The sequence below is a fragment of the Papaver somniferum genome, chromosome 3, assembly GCF_003573695.1.
Source record: "Papaver somniferum cultivar HN1 chromosome 3, ASM357369v1, whole genome shotgun sequence".
Classification (NCBI taxonomy): domain Eukaryota; kingdom Viridiplantae; phylum Streptophyta; class Magnoliopsida; order Ranunculales; family Papaveraceae; genus Papaver; species Papaver somniferum.
Genome location: NC_039360.1, coordinates 159,149,266 through 159,166,288, shown reverse-complemented (window position 1 = coordinate 159,166,288; position 17,023 = coordinate 159,149,266). Strand labels below are relative to the sequence as shown.

Genomic DNA, 17,023 nt, shown 5'->3' with positions numbered 1-17,023 from the left:
CATTACACGGATAAAAGTACCACCAGATTGATCAACAAAACCAAATCGCTTAGGAATTGTTGGATGTAAGAAATTATGGGTGGATCCAGAATCGATGAGAGTTGTAATAACTTAGCCTTTTAATATGTCATTGAATTCTCATTGTGTTGGGAAAAAGAGAACCCACAAGAGAATTTAATGAGATAGTAGTGTCAGGTTCCTTTGGACATGAATTATCAATTGCAGATATCTCATTAATGAGCTCAACATCTTCTTCAAAGTCTTCTGGAGCACCTTCCAAAATAAGTAACTTAGGTTTTTCACATATATGACCTGGTTTGTAAAACTGATCACAGTTGAAACAAAGACCTTGATCTCGTTTTGCACGTTGTTCTTCTAACGTTAATCTTTTATCTCCAGGAGGAATGGTATTTCTTTTATTTGGTGTACTAGCTGAATTGAGTACTTGTTATTAGAGCATTGCTCAGTCGAACTCGCATGCGTTTCTATCTCAAGCATGTTTGTCAAGTTTAGTTGTCAAAACTATATTTCTTGATTTCTAGACTACTTATAGATAAGTCTCGGTTAGGACATGTTAGTGTAGTTGAGCTCCAGACTCCATGGCGATTATCTTGCAAAGACGAAAGAACTACTCAAGGAACCAGCGAAACTTCATCCGACCAAAAAGGTATGTGAGACTTGAACTTATCTATCACTCAAATGTCTACTGTATCTCCTACTCTTGAGACAAAGTCGTATAAGTATGATAGTTTTCATACATACACATTTGATATTTCGAGTCGAGTTTACTCGTCTATCTTTTATCCCGAAATGCGTGTTGGTAAAGCTTTCACTTTAGACATTGTTCATCTTTATCCCGTGACGCAAGTCATGAAGATGTTTTGATCTTGAAAATAGCTTTGATGACGATAGTCGTGAATAACGATTATTATAACATTACAGAAGAATGTTTCAATGATTGAAATGTAGAGTTGAGAATACGTAACCAACTATGGATATAAACATATATAGTGTGTTCACATATTAGTGTATAAATCCATGTGCCGGAAACCAAGTGTGTGTATTCGTGCATACGTATTGGCGAAAGAGATAGCCTGGGTACGCGTACGCGTACTGGCGGAAGTTTTCTAACCGAAAATTTCTGCTGAGTTTTGTGAACTTTGCAAACTGGAAAACTATCACCTTAGGTATGCTTACCCGTATGCGTACCCTCGGAAATTTTCGAACCGAAAATTTCTGATGGGTTTACAAACCCAATTCCGGTAAAGCTAGAGTACACGTACCCGTACGCGTACCCAAGTTGGTTATATCTCAAATCGGTAGCTCATGAAATAAAAACAATAAATCAATAAAGAATGCAATCTTTGCAAACCATGGCTATATTGTTCATGATTGATTCAAGTGAATGAAACCGATTTTGTTTTAATTGTGTCTATTATAAAGATCTAAGCAATTAACCAACTCTTGAACTAGTTCTTTTGAAGTCATTGTAGCTAGTTATTGAAGAAGATGAATATGGTTGATATGAGAGTTACTCATGTGGATAACCATTGGTGAACCATTTGTGAACCAACCAAATGTACACGTTTAGGTACGGTTACTCAAACCTAAATGAAATACATTTCATTTGTGTGTGACAAGCTAAGTTTCGATCTAATGGTTGAAAGATATTAGCTTGGGAAAAATCAGGTTGATCATCTAACGGTGAATATTGAATGCTTTGTTACTAAGCTAACTTAGATTGCAAACCCTGATTTGAAAACTATATAAGGAGGACTCTAGCATCTGTATAAAACTAATCCCCAAACCTCCTGTGTGCTACTAGTTAGTTTTGCTAAAGTCGTTTCTCCTTTAACCGTAGGTTTATTCTCGAGACCCTGTCGGTTAAACAACTGAAAGACTTCATTGGGATTGTGAAGCCAGAGAATTAGAATATCCGACCTTTGGTTGTTGATTTAAATTTATTGATCCTTGGATATTGGTCTTTGGTACCATCCAAGTTATTCCTTATATTTGGTAAAAATACTCGTTGTTTGTTATTAGCTTGAGTAAAGATCAAATCAAGAGAAGAGATATTAACTCCTTGATATACTTTTATCTAGATTGAGTCTGATTGTTTAGTTGATTCTCTAAAGAGCGTATCGGAGTTAGTCCATACAGATTGCTAAGCGAAATATTGGGTGGTGTTGTTAGACTCCCCGCCTTTTCACTTGTCTGAATGGAGTTGGACGAGCAAAAGTCTTGAAAGGAGAAGAATTTGATTGCAATACCTCTTCCTGTTTAGTGGCTTTTGTGAAAGCTAAATATAAAGTTGGTGGCTCAAGTACTTCAACAACATATCGTATTTCAGTTTTTAATGATCGTATAAAGAGTTCAATAATATGTTCTTCAGGTAAATCAGTAACAAAATTCAGAATTTTTTCAAATTCTGCAATGTGTTCACGTACTGAACCAGTTTGAGACATTGTAGATAAAGCCATACGTGGATTGACAAACTTTTTATCTGCAGAACGATCACAAATAAGAGAAAATAAGTGCAACCAAGTAGGAGCCATTACCTTTCCTTGAACCCATCTATACCAAGCATTATCGACTCCTTTAAAGTGAGCAGTAACAATGGATATTTTGTAAGCTTCACCAATATTATGGAGACTGAAGTATTGATCAGCTTGAAAAATCGATCCTGTTGGATCAGTGCCATCAAAAGTAAGAAACTTCAAGTTGATGAGTGTTGCTCGAAGAGGAGAAGTATTGTCAAGGTTAAAACCAGCAGTGTGACCATACGCGCCATTGTTTCCATTGTTAGTATTTCTAGTAGAAGCTCCAAAACCAGGTGGAGTTTTTAGAGGAAAACGTGCCAGGAGAATGGAAGTCATATTTCTGGCAATAGTGTCAGCAAGCGTTTTTGTGTCTTGCTTGTTTGCTTGTATCAGTGCAGCCATGTCTTTCTTATGAGCGTCCAATAATAAAGCCATATTGGTATTACTAGAATCCCGTAGCTTAGTAAACATGGCATTCATAGTTGTTGTCGTAGAGTTTGTTTCCTCTTCATGAGTATCAGCAATAACCTCCATGAACTTATTAACTGTCTTGTTTAAAGTATTCATAGTGGTGGTGATCTTGTTTACCTCTTCAGTGATTGTCACGATGAACAGCGGAAGCGAAGAAGAATTTTTTTTTTTTGTTGATTTTTGAGAATAACCGAACCTGCTATGGTTCCAGATGTTAGGGTTCTAAACCTAACTAAGAGATAAGTAACACAAAACTTAGACAAAATCAAGCAAATAACCCTTTTGATTTGGGGTAAGCAACCTCAAAATAATAAAAAGATTGAAAAATGTATATTGATTGAATGCTTAAACAAACTCGAGTTCTAAGTATTTATAACTAAACTTTCTTGCACAACAAGTAAAACTAATTAAAGAAAGTACGTAACCAAACTATAGGTTGTCATAAATAAAACAGTTGTTCTAAATAAGAAATTGTGTTCTGAAAAGGAACTGGCATTGCAACAAAAACCCTAACTTTTGGTTGAGCGGAAAAGAAGAGGAGGCTCAGAAGGGGGGCAATGGCGATAGTGGAAACAACAAAACTAAAGAAGAAAAAAAAGAAAGGATTTTGAGAAGAAAAAACTTAGAATGTGTTTGTTTTTGTCTATTTTTAATTTTTATCAAGTTTTGTGTAGTTTTACCAAAATTGTTCCATGAAAAAGTAAATATGGGAATAAGTTGAGTTAACTATGTATGCGGGGCCGGTTTTCCAGGAAACTGACCCTCGGTTTCGTCTTGTTTGCTAGAAAACCGACTCTCATATTTATTAAGAGCAAACAAAAGTGATCAATTATTTTACAAAATTGAACAAAAATATAATACATTTGATTGTTACGAAAAATTTATCTTCTTTCGAATCAATATTTAAACAAAATAAGTAATATTTAATCAGTAATTATATATTAATGACGAGGTTATAAACATATAGGACCATGCTCAAAATGCAACAACAATAAACGTGAATAGAAATTGGTTTGTACCTTTAAAATCAGTAGTTTAATTTTCCGTGTTACTCGGACTACTAGTAAAACTATTTATCACCGTTATAATTATATTAATTTTTCAGTTTGAAAATTGAAAATGTACCTTCAAAAAAAAAGTTATCTTTTGTGAAATACTTTCGAAAATATGATGTTAAATTGGATGTGAAAATCATATCGTTTTTTTAACTAGCTTCTGCCCCGAAAATTTTCTCCACAAGTTAATATATAAAAAATTACTATGGAAGAAAAAATTTCAAGTGCAAAAAATTCAAAAAGGAAAAAAAATTAAATTACAAATGCAAATTATTTAATGAATATACACCCAGAACGTTTAATGCCCATGGGAGATTGAAATTGGTGCCCTAGTTGCTTGGTAGAACGCAGCTCAGCAACAGCAGTACCCCCACCATATTTAGACCTTGTGCTTCTCCTTTACTCCTCTTTTCTTTCTCTTTATATATATCAGAAACGAAATAAATTTTGTTTCAAAAATGGACTGACTAGAAAAGTTGATTCTTGACCACTAATCGATGTTATTTTTTTGGCAGTGTGTGCATGCGTGAAATTGCCTGCAGGCCAGCTCAATTCTCTGCTCATTTTCTGATTTAAAGATAGTAAATTATCCGTATATGTATATTCTGTAATGAAAGTTAAGTAACACTTAGATTCCAAAAAGGCTCAATTGAAATTGATGGATCAACAAACAACAAGATGGATTGAATGAATGAACTAGCTAACAAGATGCATCAATTCATGATTTGTACTCCAAAAGCTTTGGTGTAGTCACATATTCAAAGTACCTACATTACTATGTCATGGGCCATGCCATGCAAATAGATACAGCTAGTTTTTCTTATACTGGTAATTTATCAATTTTGTGTCTATTAGAGCCGAAAATGCCATATATCCTTAAAAGATCTCTCCCAATAATGTTTTACCAAGCCATTAGTTGCCCACAACTTTGGTGTGAGACCAGTCATTCTTAAATAGATAAAATTATTCTTAGGTGTAGAGTATAGACAGGTGGCTATAAGGGAAACATTTGTAGGAAAAAGACGACACTAAGCAAAGTCTTATTAGAGCAACCAGTGTGAGAGATTTGTCTCGCTCTACATGAGCGTTGATAGACATATTTTTGTGTCCGATTTGTCTCGATTCTATATATTGTTATGGCTCATTTTTGTACTTATTATGGTATTTTATTTATTTGTAGGTATTTTTGGCTAATAAACATTTTTGGAAAAAATTGGCTCGAAAAGTTGTCGGAAAGCACCCGGAGGACATTTGCTATTCAGACTCTCACTTTCGATAAGGGGTAACCTAATTACTAAGGGGAATCCAGTTTCCAGGCATCTGCTAATCGCACCCCTACTCTGGATAAGGGGCAACCATCTTCAACATTCGAAAACCAGAAAATTGGTGGGAAAATAGTGCCGTTAAAGAACAGTTTTGGTGATCGTGATTTGGAGGAGTTTGAGGTCGATTAAACCTCTGATTTTCATAGGATAGACTCCTTATGGGTCTAGGAATCTTATATGGGTGTTTAAATCGATTAGAATGGGCTCAAACGACGAATTTTTCTCACAACAAGAAAATATGGAAAGTCACGTGTGTGACCTGTTTTAGGGAATTTTAGAGTGATTAAAACGCTGTAAACCTTCCCAAAGATTTGTATCTATCTAAGGAACAATTTAGAATAAAAAGGAAAGATCAAAAACGCGTAGAAATCCTAAAACAAGAAATTATCGCAACTTGGCCGTGAAGAGAAGGAAAAATATTTTGGAAGATTTGGGAGAGATTTAGTCGGTATTTTTGATATAAATAGATGTCTTGGGTCATATAGAAGGGGTGTCGAGAGTTTGGGAACCTAAGGAGAGCCAGATAAGAAGAAATCAGAGCTTTACCAAACTCTGTTTCTGCTGCTGCTGCTGTTGAAGAAGAAGAACGGCTGAAAAACATTGACCCTCGACAGACAGTCGCAGAAACGTGTCGCTGTTTAACAGCTGAAGACATTAAGCTGTTCAGGGCAGTCTTATTTCAGGGCAATCTTAAATCAACGACAAAGCAACAGTTTTTCTGTAACAGTTCCATTGTAACAGCTATTTTGCAATACCAATACAATGTTGCAAACAGTCTGTGTTATTACCTTTCACTCTTTGAATCATCTTTTGAGCAACAAACACATATTTTGAGATCATGATTAATATGAGGAGCTAAACCCCATTGCTGAGGCAATAGAGGAAGTTATTTTTCCAACAAAAAGTGGTATATTCTATTTTATCTTTTTATTTGCAATAATTATATGATTTTTATTTGAGTGATTGTGATCTATTTTGATGGAGTATGCTCAGTTTTAAGACTTTTGATGCTTCATACTTGGTATTTACAATTATTACTTTTGAAAATCTACTTGTTGCAATATTTTAGAATCAAATCAAACAAGAAAATTGCATAAATATAAGTATTGGTTTAATCACTTTGAACTTGGAAAATAGTGGAATCTTAGCCTCAGTGTTTCTTTTAGTATTTATATCATCTTTGATTGAATTTGCTATAATTTTTAGTGAGTTTTCTATTTTAATATTAGGATTTAAGTCTAATTGATATCCTTCACAAGTCTGAGAATCGAACCACTTTTACCACTATCTACAAATCACATCAAGCGTAAATAAGGAAATATCAAGTGAAGTAATGTTAGATATCGGAATAAAATTTCGTGAAATCTATCGACACGGAAAACCCCCGGGCCTACCTAGGAGAAAAATAGGGTAGTGGTTTTCACGCACCATAAATCACACATTGATTGTATTTATCGATAAATTTCACGTGATTTCAACCCTGGTGATTCTAGAATTATTTTATCGAATATCAATTTGCGTTTAAACCTTAACCTAATTAAGGTGCCTAGGGTAAGAAAATGTAATGACTCATCCCTTCACCGATATTGTCCCCACTTCGGTTATCCGACAGTGCGAGGTTTTCAATGGGCATCGCTGCGGTAATCCAGCAGAAAATTCCCGGATGGTCACTCATCCTTGGATTGCTCCTCCCGAGCATGATTAACTGTAGAGTTTTCTGCCAAATCTAGAGCCAACTATGCTGAAAAGGCCTCGGTGATAGGAAAGGACAAGTCATTACTTATACTCCATTCGGCCAACCACTGCAGAATATCGGGGTATTACAATAACACCACCTTAAATTGGAGCCTTCCTCGGCTCCAAAATATATTCGCAAGCCCAGATTTCCGACGTTTCGTGCCCCTCATGAGAAGCACCTGGACCAACCCCATCCAGCGTACCTTCCCACCCTCGGCAGGTAATCCGTCGTCGGCTCTGATACCATTTGTAATGACTCGTCCCTTCACCGATATTGTCCCCATTTAGCCACTGTGGTTCCGGCAGTGTGGGGTTTTCAACAGGCATCCTTGCGGTAATCCAGCAGAAACTTCCCGGATGGTCACCAATTCTTGGATTACTCCCGCCCGAGTACGCTTAACTTCAGAGTTTTCTGCCAACTCTGGAACCAATTGTGCTGAAAAGGCCTCGGTGTTAGCAAAGGACAAGTCATTACTTATATTCTATTCGTCCAACCACTGCCGAATATTGGGGCATTACAGAAAAAGTTCTTGTCCCCGGGCCCACCTTGAGAAAAATAGGAAAGTGTTTTTTACCCATCGTGGTTCCCATATTGTTTGTGCCTGTGGATAGATTTCACGCGATTTCAACCCTGGTGATTCTAGAATTACTCTATCGAATATTATCTTTTGCATTTGAACGTTAACCCTGACTAAGGATTTCTGGGATGTCAAGAAAATAATGCATTTTCTTTCTCACTTTCGCAACTTTTTGGAGCTCAGAGGAAATATTTTCGTAATACATGACCAAATGTAGCTAAGTCCATAGTGGTTTCTAAATCATAACTTTTTCCACATTTATAAGGTTTTGAGAGTATATTTTTGTTTCCCTATAACCACAAGAGTCTATGGTTGACAACTTCGTATACTTGTGACATTTGGAAGAGATATAGCAGGGTTAAGCTGATTTCACTTGCCAACTGACAACCTATATTGTTCTCTCTTAATCTCTTAAATCACTTAAGTTTTTTCTTTTTTATGCAAACCGTAGTTTATTAATAGAGTTAAGAGTTTACATTGTAGTCCATATCAATTCACTCTTTTACATCATGAGGAAGAACAGATTGATATGTAAAAGATGACTTAGATGTTATAGCTTTCTTATCTAGCTTATCAGCAACACCATTTGCATCTCTTTTAACAGAGATACATTTCCACTCATCTAATTTTCCTAACAGATATTTATTGTCTAAGATAAAATGATTATTCATCGAATGAACATAAGATGTTTGCTCATTGATTGACTTAACTACTACCTCACTATCACTCTCAAAAACTGCTTTATTATAGTTTCAATTTATTGCAAAAGTAACAGCTGCTATCATATCTACACACTCTAGTTCCTCCACTTTTATACCTTTCTTCATTCCTCCATCAAAGTACTTCCCTTGAACTCCAATGCAGGTACCTGCAAAATCCCTAACAATTAGTCCAATGCCTGTTTGAGAATTAAAATGCATAAATGAAGCATATAAATTGATTTTTAAAAATCTAGGATCAGGGGGCCTCCATCTTTGAACCTGTGAGTGAACATTGTGACTGTTTGAACTATGAGTATTCAAAACAGTGAGATTATTAATCCCTGCAACTGAAATATCCCTGTTGGGATTCTTATTCTGAATTTTTTTAGTGCATCTATCTTTCCAAATCATCCATGAAGTAACCATAAGAGTGTTGTTTCTACCATCCCTTGTAATAACAGAGCCAAAAAATAGCTGAGCACCTACTGGGAACCAAGAGATAACCCAGTTCCTAAAGGAGCCATGCTGTCTTAAAACTGTGCTCACATTTCTGCTAACCAAACAGATATTGCATAAGGACAATCTAGAAAGAGATGATCACAAGATTCAACTACATGGTTATATAAGCTACAATGAGTTTCAATGCCAGTCTTATAGCTAGAAAGCTTGTCTCTAGTAGGAATAATATTCCTAATGCATTTCCAAGCAAAAAGTTTTACTTTATGAGGGGTTTGAACTTTCCAGAGAGATTTCCAACCTGAGTTGGGATTGTAATGGAACCTGCAGTAATGTTAGTTCCTTTATTCAACACATTGTAGACACTTTTAACACTGAATTGACCCTTTCTATCAGGCAACCAAATATGATTATCCTTACCAGTAGCAGGCACAGACATATTAATAATTTTTAAGCACAATCTTTGTCAGATAGTTAATAGATTAAGTGAACGTTCCAGAATCTAGTATACTCTATAAAAAGATCAGAAACATAAGTATATGAAACAGTGTTCACTAGACCTTCAGCAGGAATAGGTGGATGATCAAGACCAACAAATTTTAGTTCTGGTACCACACCCAATAGCCCAAAAACTGTTATCTTTTATTATATCGTTACATTTATAAATGCCCCTCCAAATCCAGGAATAGTTTTCATTGAGCTTTTCTAAATGAAGAATGCTACAATCTTTAAAATATTTAGCACTCAAAATTTGCACCCATAATTCCCCATCATCTGTGAAAATTTTCCAAACTAACTTGCAAATGAGAGCAGTATTAAAAGTTTCAAGATCTTTAAATCCTAAGCCTCCTAACTCTTTTGCTTGATTAATATTATCCCAAGCTACAAATTTGATGCCTTTACCTGTCTTATGACCACACCAAAAATTAAGCTGAAGAGAATCAAGTTTACTAAGTAAAGTTGTAGGAATTTTAAAGAAAGCCATTTGATAAGTTTGCAAAGAATTCAAAACAGATTTTATCAAAGTAGACCTACCAGATTGATTTAAGGTGATACTCACATAATTTTTAAGTCTAGCCTCAAAAGATTGCACAATAGGATCAAAAGATTTCAACTTAGAGTGTCCTAGCAATAAAGGTGCACCTAAATATTTCTCAGAATCGGTATCAATAGACATTTGAAGAGATCCAGCAAAAAATTCATAATATTCAGGGTTTAGATTATGGCTAAAATAAACACAAGACTTATCAAAGTTTAGCATTTGACCAGATAAAGTACCAAAATTCTGCAAAAGCTTCAAAATTTCATTAACATGTTGCATATCAGCTTGACCAAATATGAGAATGTCATCTGCAAAAAACAAATGAGAGATAGCTGTAGAGAGAGGGAGACATTCACCACTATCCTTCAATAAATCATTTCTCTCCCAAAATGGCAAACAACTGTAAAAATGTTGCAGCATTGTATCTTATATGATATATGAGAAAGGAGAAAGCATGTAGATTTTAACGGAAGGAAACGGGAGGAAGGTGTCATCCTGTTTTTTCTTCCCTCCATTTGTGTCAAAAAAGTACGAACTGCCTATAGGTAACAGGTTAACCATCGTGGAAAGTAGGTTATTTCGGATAATTAAAACGTGGGGTGGAAAATATGATATATGAGTGGCGTACGATGCTACAGTTTACATCAGCGTCCGAGTATATGATGTGATGCCAAACACCTAATGAAGAACTTAAGATAATGTTTTTCTACCAATATCATAGGATCCTGCCCCACAGACAATATTAGGTACCCAACAATCTCAACTGCACTTAATTTTGTTACATGTATTAGAAAAAAAATCTACAATATAGATATCATATAAATATTATATCACACTAGTTTTTTACTTGAATTTAGTTTACAATTAATCCATATCAGATGTAAGATTATTTGCTTTTTTTATCTGTGATTTTTTACATTTTTCCTGACACGTGAATAAATTATCTTGTCAAACTTATCAACGGAACACTTATTACAGAAGGAAAACCCTTTTGGTGGACAATTAGTTCATTTGTGTCTTAACCTGATTTTAGCAGTTGTTAGCTCATGAAGGTTAGTGCGTCTAAAATTATGATCAGTTCAATTACTTTATCGATCCTTCCTAGTTTACCTTTTAAATGAAAAGAAAAATTAGCAAAAGTTTACAACGAAATGTTCCACTAAATTTTTTTTAATTATCAAGAAAGAGAAAAAAATTAGGATGTGAACACTAGTATATTAAACAAGCAATTTGGAAGATTGATGGTGTATGCGGAGTAATTTGAGTTCTTTTAATTTTTCACAAAATCTTATTTTGCCAAAAAAAAATAAGGACAAAGGGAGTACGATATCACTAACAACACTTATTAAGTTTTTCTTAGAAAAATGAAGAGTCTAAGTGAATAACATATCATATTGATGATTTTATTTCACAAATAAATTTTAAGGTAAAATTAGAAAAACGGATGTATCATTTTCTGAGCACAAAGACCATTCTCCTCAAGATGTTATTATTGATGAAAAAATAAAAAAAAATTTATGGGGAAAATCGCTTAGTTGTTTCTCTGATACTGTAATACATGATGTCATTTAAATTCGAGATTGAAAATTTTTTAATCCTCCGTAATTACCTCTTTCTATTTTGTTTATCGTCTTGAGACTTCTAGATTCTCTCTATTGTTGTATATTTCTTTGGCTTTTGTGTTTTAGCAGAGTTTTCCTTTGTGATTACTATAATCTCTATTTAGCCGAGTCAAAAAAGAAATACGAGTATTATTTTTCTAGAATGGAGAGAGTACTCGGGTGTGAGCTTTTATAGATACAACGAGAAATTAAACAGATGTAATGCACAAGGTATTTTGTTAACGCGGTGTGCAATTGAATTCGATCGACATTCTGTTGGCCTCCTTCTTTATTTGAGTTATAGAATGGAGGAGTTATTAAAAGAAAAAAGAAGATCATTAATTAACAAAACATTAGCAAATAGTCTGCACCCCAAGATTGGGAACGTTCAACCAAAGTAAAAGATAAGGTTACAACATTAGCAAAGTTCAAAAGGATCATGCGTCCTCGTGATCATCATCTTTATGATCCTCTTCGATTCCGGTATGCTCGCGGGAACTTTTTTCATGATCCTCGTCGGTTTTGGTATCCTCGTCAATAGGTGGAAATTCATTAATAGTAGGAATTGATCCTTTGGCAGCATGTTCAGGCTCATCATCAGAAAATACTTCAAGATCCAGAGAAATGCGAGGAATCACTAGTGGAAAATAGAAGTTCTGCGACAATCAGGACAAGTCATATATACGTGTTATACGACTACTTTTAACCGTCTCTGTTGGGATCTCTGACCCTAAGCCATGGGTCTCAAAATAACGACCAATTTTAAGGATAACGATGTACAGACCCTTAACCATGGGTCTTAGATTTAAATTATAATATAAAAGAAAAATCTAGATTCAGATTTGCTGAAATACCTGAATGGCTAAATCTGAAATAATCTGACTGCATCAAAGTCAAGTCAAGTCAAATTGAACTCAATTCAAAGTCAAGTCAAGTCAAATGAAAGTGAAAGTCAAGTCAAAGTCAAAGCAAATGGAAGTCAAAGTCAAGTCAAATGGAACTCAAAGTCAAGTCAAATGGAACCCAAACTGAAATTCAAATTCAAACTCAAACTTGAGAATTCCACATTCATTCATTTTATCCATTGGGTTTATAATTACACAAAAAATATGAAATTTTGGTTCAAGACAATACATGTCCAAACTAGCTAGCTAGTAAGTTCTAACAAAAAGATGCTAATAGACAATAAGATAAAAAAAAACATGTTAAACAACAAAACGATTAGCTCCTCCGATGAAGATGAACTTAGCCAATACTTCATAAATGATATCAAGTAGAGCATCCATGTGTTGTGTCCCTGGTTCACATACGACAAAGAACGTCGTTCCTGCAACATACACCAACCACCAATACCATAAATGTAATGTTCAAGGTATAAAGATCATGTAAACAACAGTTGGCTCATTAGTCAAAATTAATATCTGTAGCTGACAGGGAAATCGAAGGCAGATACAAAGAAATGGGTTGAATCCTTTGGAAACTCATGTGTTTTTATTTTTTGTAAGTAACGACATCACAGGGGAACAGATAGAATAAGGCAACAGATAAAACTCAAAATCAAATCACAAAAGGAGGTTCAAGTTTTGTTTTCAACTCACATGTGTGGGCAGGGGCAGCTACATTCCAATCTACCAGAAAGTAACACCAGCTACATTCCAATCTACCAGCTACATATATGCCGTCAAGATGTTCTTTGTAAATTCCATCATAAAGATGACAAATCTCCATAATCAGGTACAGTTTACCCTGCAAAAAACCACAAGTAGTGGATTAGGCCAAAAGACGACAAATCTCCATAACTGAGTGCATGTTTTCTCATAAGTGCATATTGAATTCTAAAGACAATAGGCTCTGAATTGAAGACTGAGATTTAAGGTAGACTTACTCCACCATCAAAAGCAACAGGCTTGCCAAAACGACTCAATTCCGCCTCTAGTTCAGCAATACTTTTATTAATTATCGACTGGAGGCCTGGGATGCGAGACTTGATTACAGTTCCCAAGTGCTGCAAAATCGACCATTATGCATCAGTTTGAGTATGAAATAAACCAAAGCTCATAGATAACCAAGTATAATTTTAGGAACAGCCAGACAACATGAGAAAAAAAAATCATCTGATTGTCCCTCTGCTCTGTTCCACAACAAACGTGAATGATAATACATGTAAAATTGCAAAAATTAAACAATTTGGGCTGCAGGGTAAAGGAGAATGAAATCAAATTAAAGGAAAAATCTCTTTATTAGTGACCAAACCATTGTCTAATAAAAAGGTCCTCAAATTAAAGGAAAAATCTCTTTCTAGGCCTTTTGTACATTCTATGTTATACCAAATTTCATAGAAACGAAAAACAAGAAATTGGAAATGATGAGTTCAAAGTAAGCTGTTACTACCTTAGCTAAAAGGGAAAATAAACATCAATCAAGTACTACTTGAATATACAACCCATGTGTAGCATGTTTAAGAAAATCAATAGTTACAAATGAAAACAAGAAATTTGTATCCACGAGATCATTCAATAATCAACCCACTGTAAGATGTAACTCCACCCATATACATCACCGTACACGGACCAACCCTTTCCTTGGAAGTTAAAAATATGTCATTAACAAGACAAAAATCATTTTATGCAAGTCTTTGCCACATAAATAGTTTAGCACAGAAGTTTAGTCCAAGCTCATCATGACACCTAGGATCATAGTGCTTCTGAACTCTAGATGAGTGAACAGATGAGAACCGATAGTACGAACACAAAAATGCATCTAGTGTCTACTACTGAAAACCATCAGAGCAGTATAAGAGCGTACAAATATCATTGGCAAAAGGCATTTATTGTAATACAAACAAAATAGACAGTTCACGAGTTTTCGCATTGCCAATCTTTATAAATTGCAACCTAGGTCACATATAACAAACCCCTGATATTAAAAATGTACGTTAAGATGAGGATGGTCTAAATCTAGACCACGAGATTTACAAGTTAAATAGAGTATACACAATCAAAAGAGACACTCTGACATTTTAAATAAATTTGGGGGACAACCCATTTAACATGAAGAATTCCTAGCTTATCATCAGTACCCAATGGAATTTATTTTGTATTTGAAATAAAAACCATCCATCCCAAGCCGTAACAGCCATCATATTCTATGGAGACATTCGCAGTATTCCGCATTTTAAAGACAAACAAGGAACCAATCCACAAGCTACGATACTCCTACCCTATACCACTTGAATATCATTGCAGTAGTTTGCCAAAATAGGACTAATCAATCTACCATATAAAAATTTAAAAGATAATCCTAGCTACCAGTTTGGACTAGCTAGCCATACCACGTTCAATCTGGCACGATATCATTCTCAAATTCTAGTCTTCTAGTCGTTGATTATACATGAATCCCATAAACTAATTAATTCCAATTTATATATAAAAAAAATGCATTTATAAGATATCATGTGGCAGTATAAATATAGACCCAATAGTTGGCAGAATACATGTTACCATATCCAGGACCGACATAGCCTTGGTTAGGATACATGTTAGGATCTTGAGCAGCTGAAACATATCCATAGCCTCCATTGTTTTTGTCCACTGTAAACCACAAAAGCACACAGGTTACATCGCCAACAATTCCAAACGAAGGCTTAACATGATCAATTAAAAACCCAATTTTAGCATCAACCCCTGACTACTATAACCCAATTTGAGCAACAATACCAAGATGCATGTTCTTGTCAAAAGACGGTTCTAACAACACAAAAGTAATGACAAGAAAACCACACATCAAGGATGTATCAGTACTTTGTATAATATGTAATACTGTTGTGCCTGCTTCCTACTTTTACGAACCAAAACTCAAGAATCGTGACCCATCCCTAAAACCAAAACCGAATGCACTTAGGCAAGAAAGAGCATTTGATTACAGATATTAAACCAACAGACAAACATTCTTTGTTGAAAGTATACTTGTGCTCTGTTATAAGCATATATAGACTCCCAAAACACTAGCTATGGCAACTCCTGCAGTACCCTGTAAAAATATATTACAAAGTCAGATCAAAGATGAATTAAGGATCAAAGATACCAAAGCTAACACGAGGACACCCCCAACAGCTGCAGAACCAAACTCTATACAGGTGGTCCCCCAACATACTACTAATCCACTCAGGTTCTTTCCACATTTTGGAGTTTATTAGATGGAATCCCATGATTCACACCATATATACATCAACAAGGTTTATAAAATCTATACCCTGCAAAGTCACTTGCAAACCATAAATATCTGACAAAGCTCAGTAATATCAACAGACCCCAACAGAACCAAAGTGACCAATCACAGTTTGGAACAAGGTGGCCAACAAAAAACCCACCATTAACACTATGAATACTAGAACAAGGTGGAACATGTGTGTCTTATTTACCTTTGTCGTGAGAACAGTTTGGACCATGCATATGCATTATAAAGTTGATAGTTCGAAACCCGGAACATCTCCGTCAGCTTGCCATAATAAATGACCATCACTTATGGCTTGGGAGTTTTCTTTACCATACACATCAAACCATGAATGTCTTACACAAAACGAAAAGCTTCCTGCACAAGATCAGATAACAAAATTCAGATAGAGAACCGAGGTAGTTTTTTCCACGCAAATACTTGGACTATGGAACTAATTATTCTCCACATACCTGCCAAAGTTCAATCTCAATTAGTCAGGTATGTCTTTCTGGTCCCTTGTATTTTGTTAAGATTTGCAAGATGGTTTCTGATTATGTCGCAAAGCCTACAGAATTCAGTTGTTCTCTTGTGCTTCTTACAAAACTGGAAGACTCGGTGTGCAGTCGTAATTCATACAATAGGAGAAATATTACACTCAAACTCATCAAGACTGAAAAATCAAAAAATGCCTAAGAGATTAAAAAGCGGTTTGAAAGGAGGTAAACCTAATATAAAATATCAGATGGCTTACCGCGTAGAATGCTTCTAGTTTAGTGTTGTTACAGAGAATTTCGATATAACCATTCTGTAGGCCTCTAACCACAGAGTAACAAGCTCGCGGTTAGATATATCCTTTCCCTTCTCTCCACCAATATAGCTCAGCATCAAGTCTTCAGGCCTCTTATCCGCTTCCAAGTCATCAATGTCTAGAGCTTCTTCTAAAGCCTCTGCCTGGGTCTATGCATTCTCAACTTTCTCAGTTGAAAGATGCAAAATGGTTGATCACCTCTTCCAGAGAACCAACCATTAACTTGTTGGCATACAATCTGGTACTGATCAGTCCGTTCTTTGCAAACCGACCTCTCCTCAATCATACTTGTCTACAAGAAAATTACTTTGAAAGATTAACAAAGTAATACAAAAACCTAGTCAACTTGGATTAAAAATCATCATTCTAAGTCATATTGGAACTAAGAATAACATCATACGTAATCAAATACTAATATTGTACAACCACTGAAGTATTCATTTATAACTATCAGTTGTTTAAAACAGAAATCCCGTTACATTTGACATCAACCA

At 35.1% G+C, this 17,023-nt stretch overlaps 1 protein-coding gene across 2 annotated transcripts; it reads right to left on the bottom strand.

Moving 5' to 3' along the window:
* Window positions 1–12,524: 12,524 nt before the first annotated feature.
* On the bottom strand, window positions 12,525–16,515 carry LOC113361751 (dynamin-related protein 5A-like). Of its 2 annotated transcripts, XM_026604887.1 has the most exons (7): window positions 16,473–16,515; window positions 16,192–16,324; window positions 15,927–16,096; window positions 15,007–15,096; window positions 13,392–13,511; window positions 13,105–13,252; window positions 12,525–12,833 (listed from the first exon to the last, which is right to left on the bottom strand). In XM_026604887.1, coding segments are annotated over exons 3-7 (387 nt in total). In that variant the 5' UTR covers window positions 15,954–16,096; window positions 16,192–16,324; window positions 16,473–16,515; the 3' UTR covers window positions 12,525–12,831. The 2 variants fall into 2 exon arrangements, with proteins under 2 accessions (XP_026460672.1, XP_026460671.1); XM_026604886.1 differs by lacking the exon at window positions 16,473–16,515 and having other exon boundaries at window positions 16,192–16,331.
* Window positions 16,516–17,023: the final 508 nt, after the last annotated feature.

What these genes read in the sequence shown, in the direction of transcription:
- LOC113361751 (XM_026604887.1), bottom strand. Translation starts at nt 15,953, where the DNA reads ATGGTCCAAACTGTTCTCACGACAAAG. An exon ending in AAACTGTTCTCACGACAAAG is followed by an intron (nt 15,097 to 15,926) that starts GTAAATAAGACA and finishes TGTGGTTTACAG; the next exon opens with TGGACAAAAACAATGGAGGC. An exon ending in CTATGTCGGTCCTGGATATG is followed by an intron (nt 13,512 to 15,006) that starts GTAACATGTATT and finishes TCGATTTTGCAG; the next exon opens with CACTTGGGAACTGTAATCAA.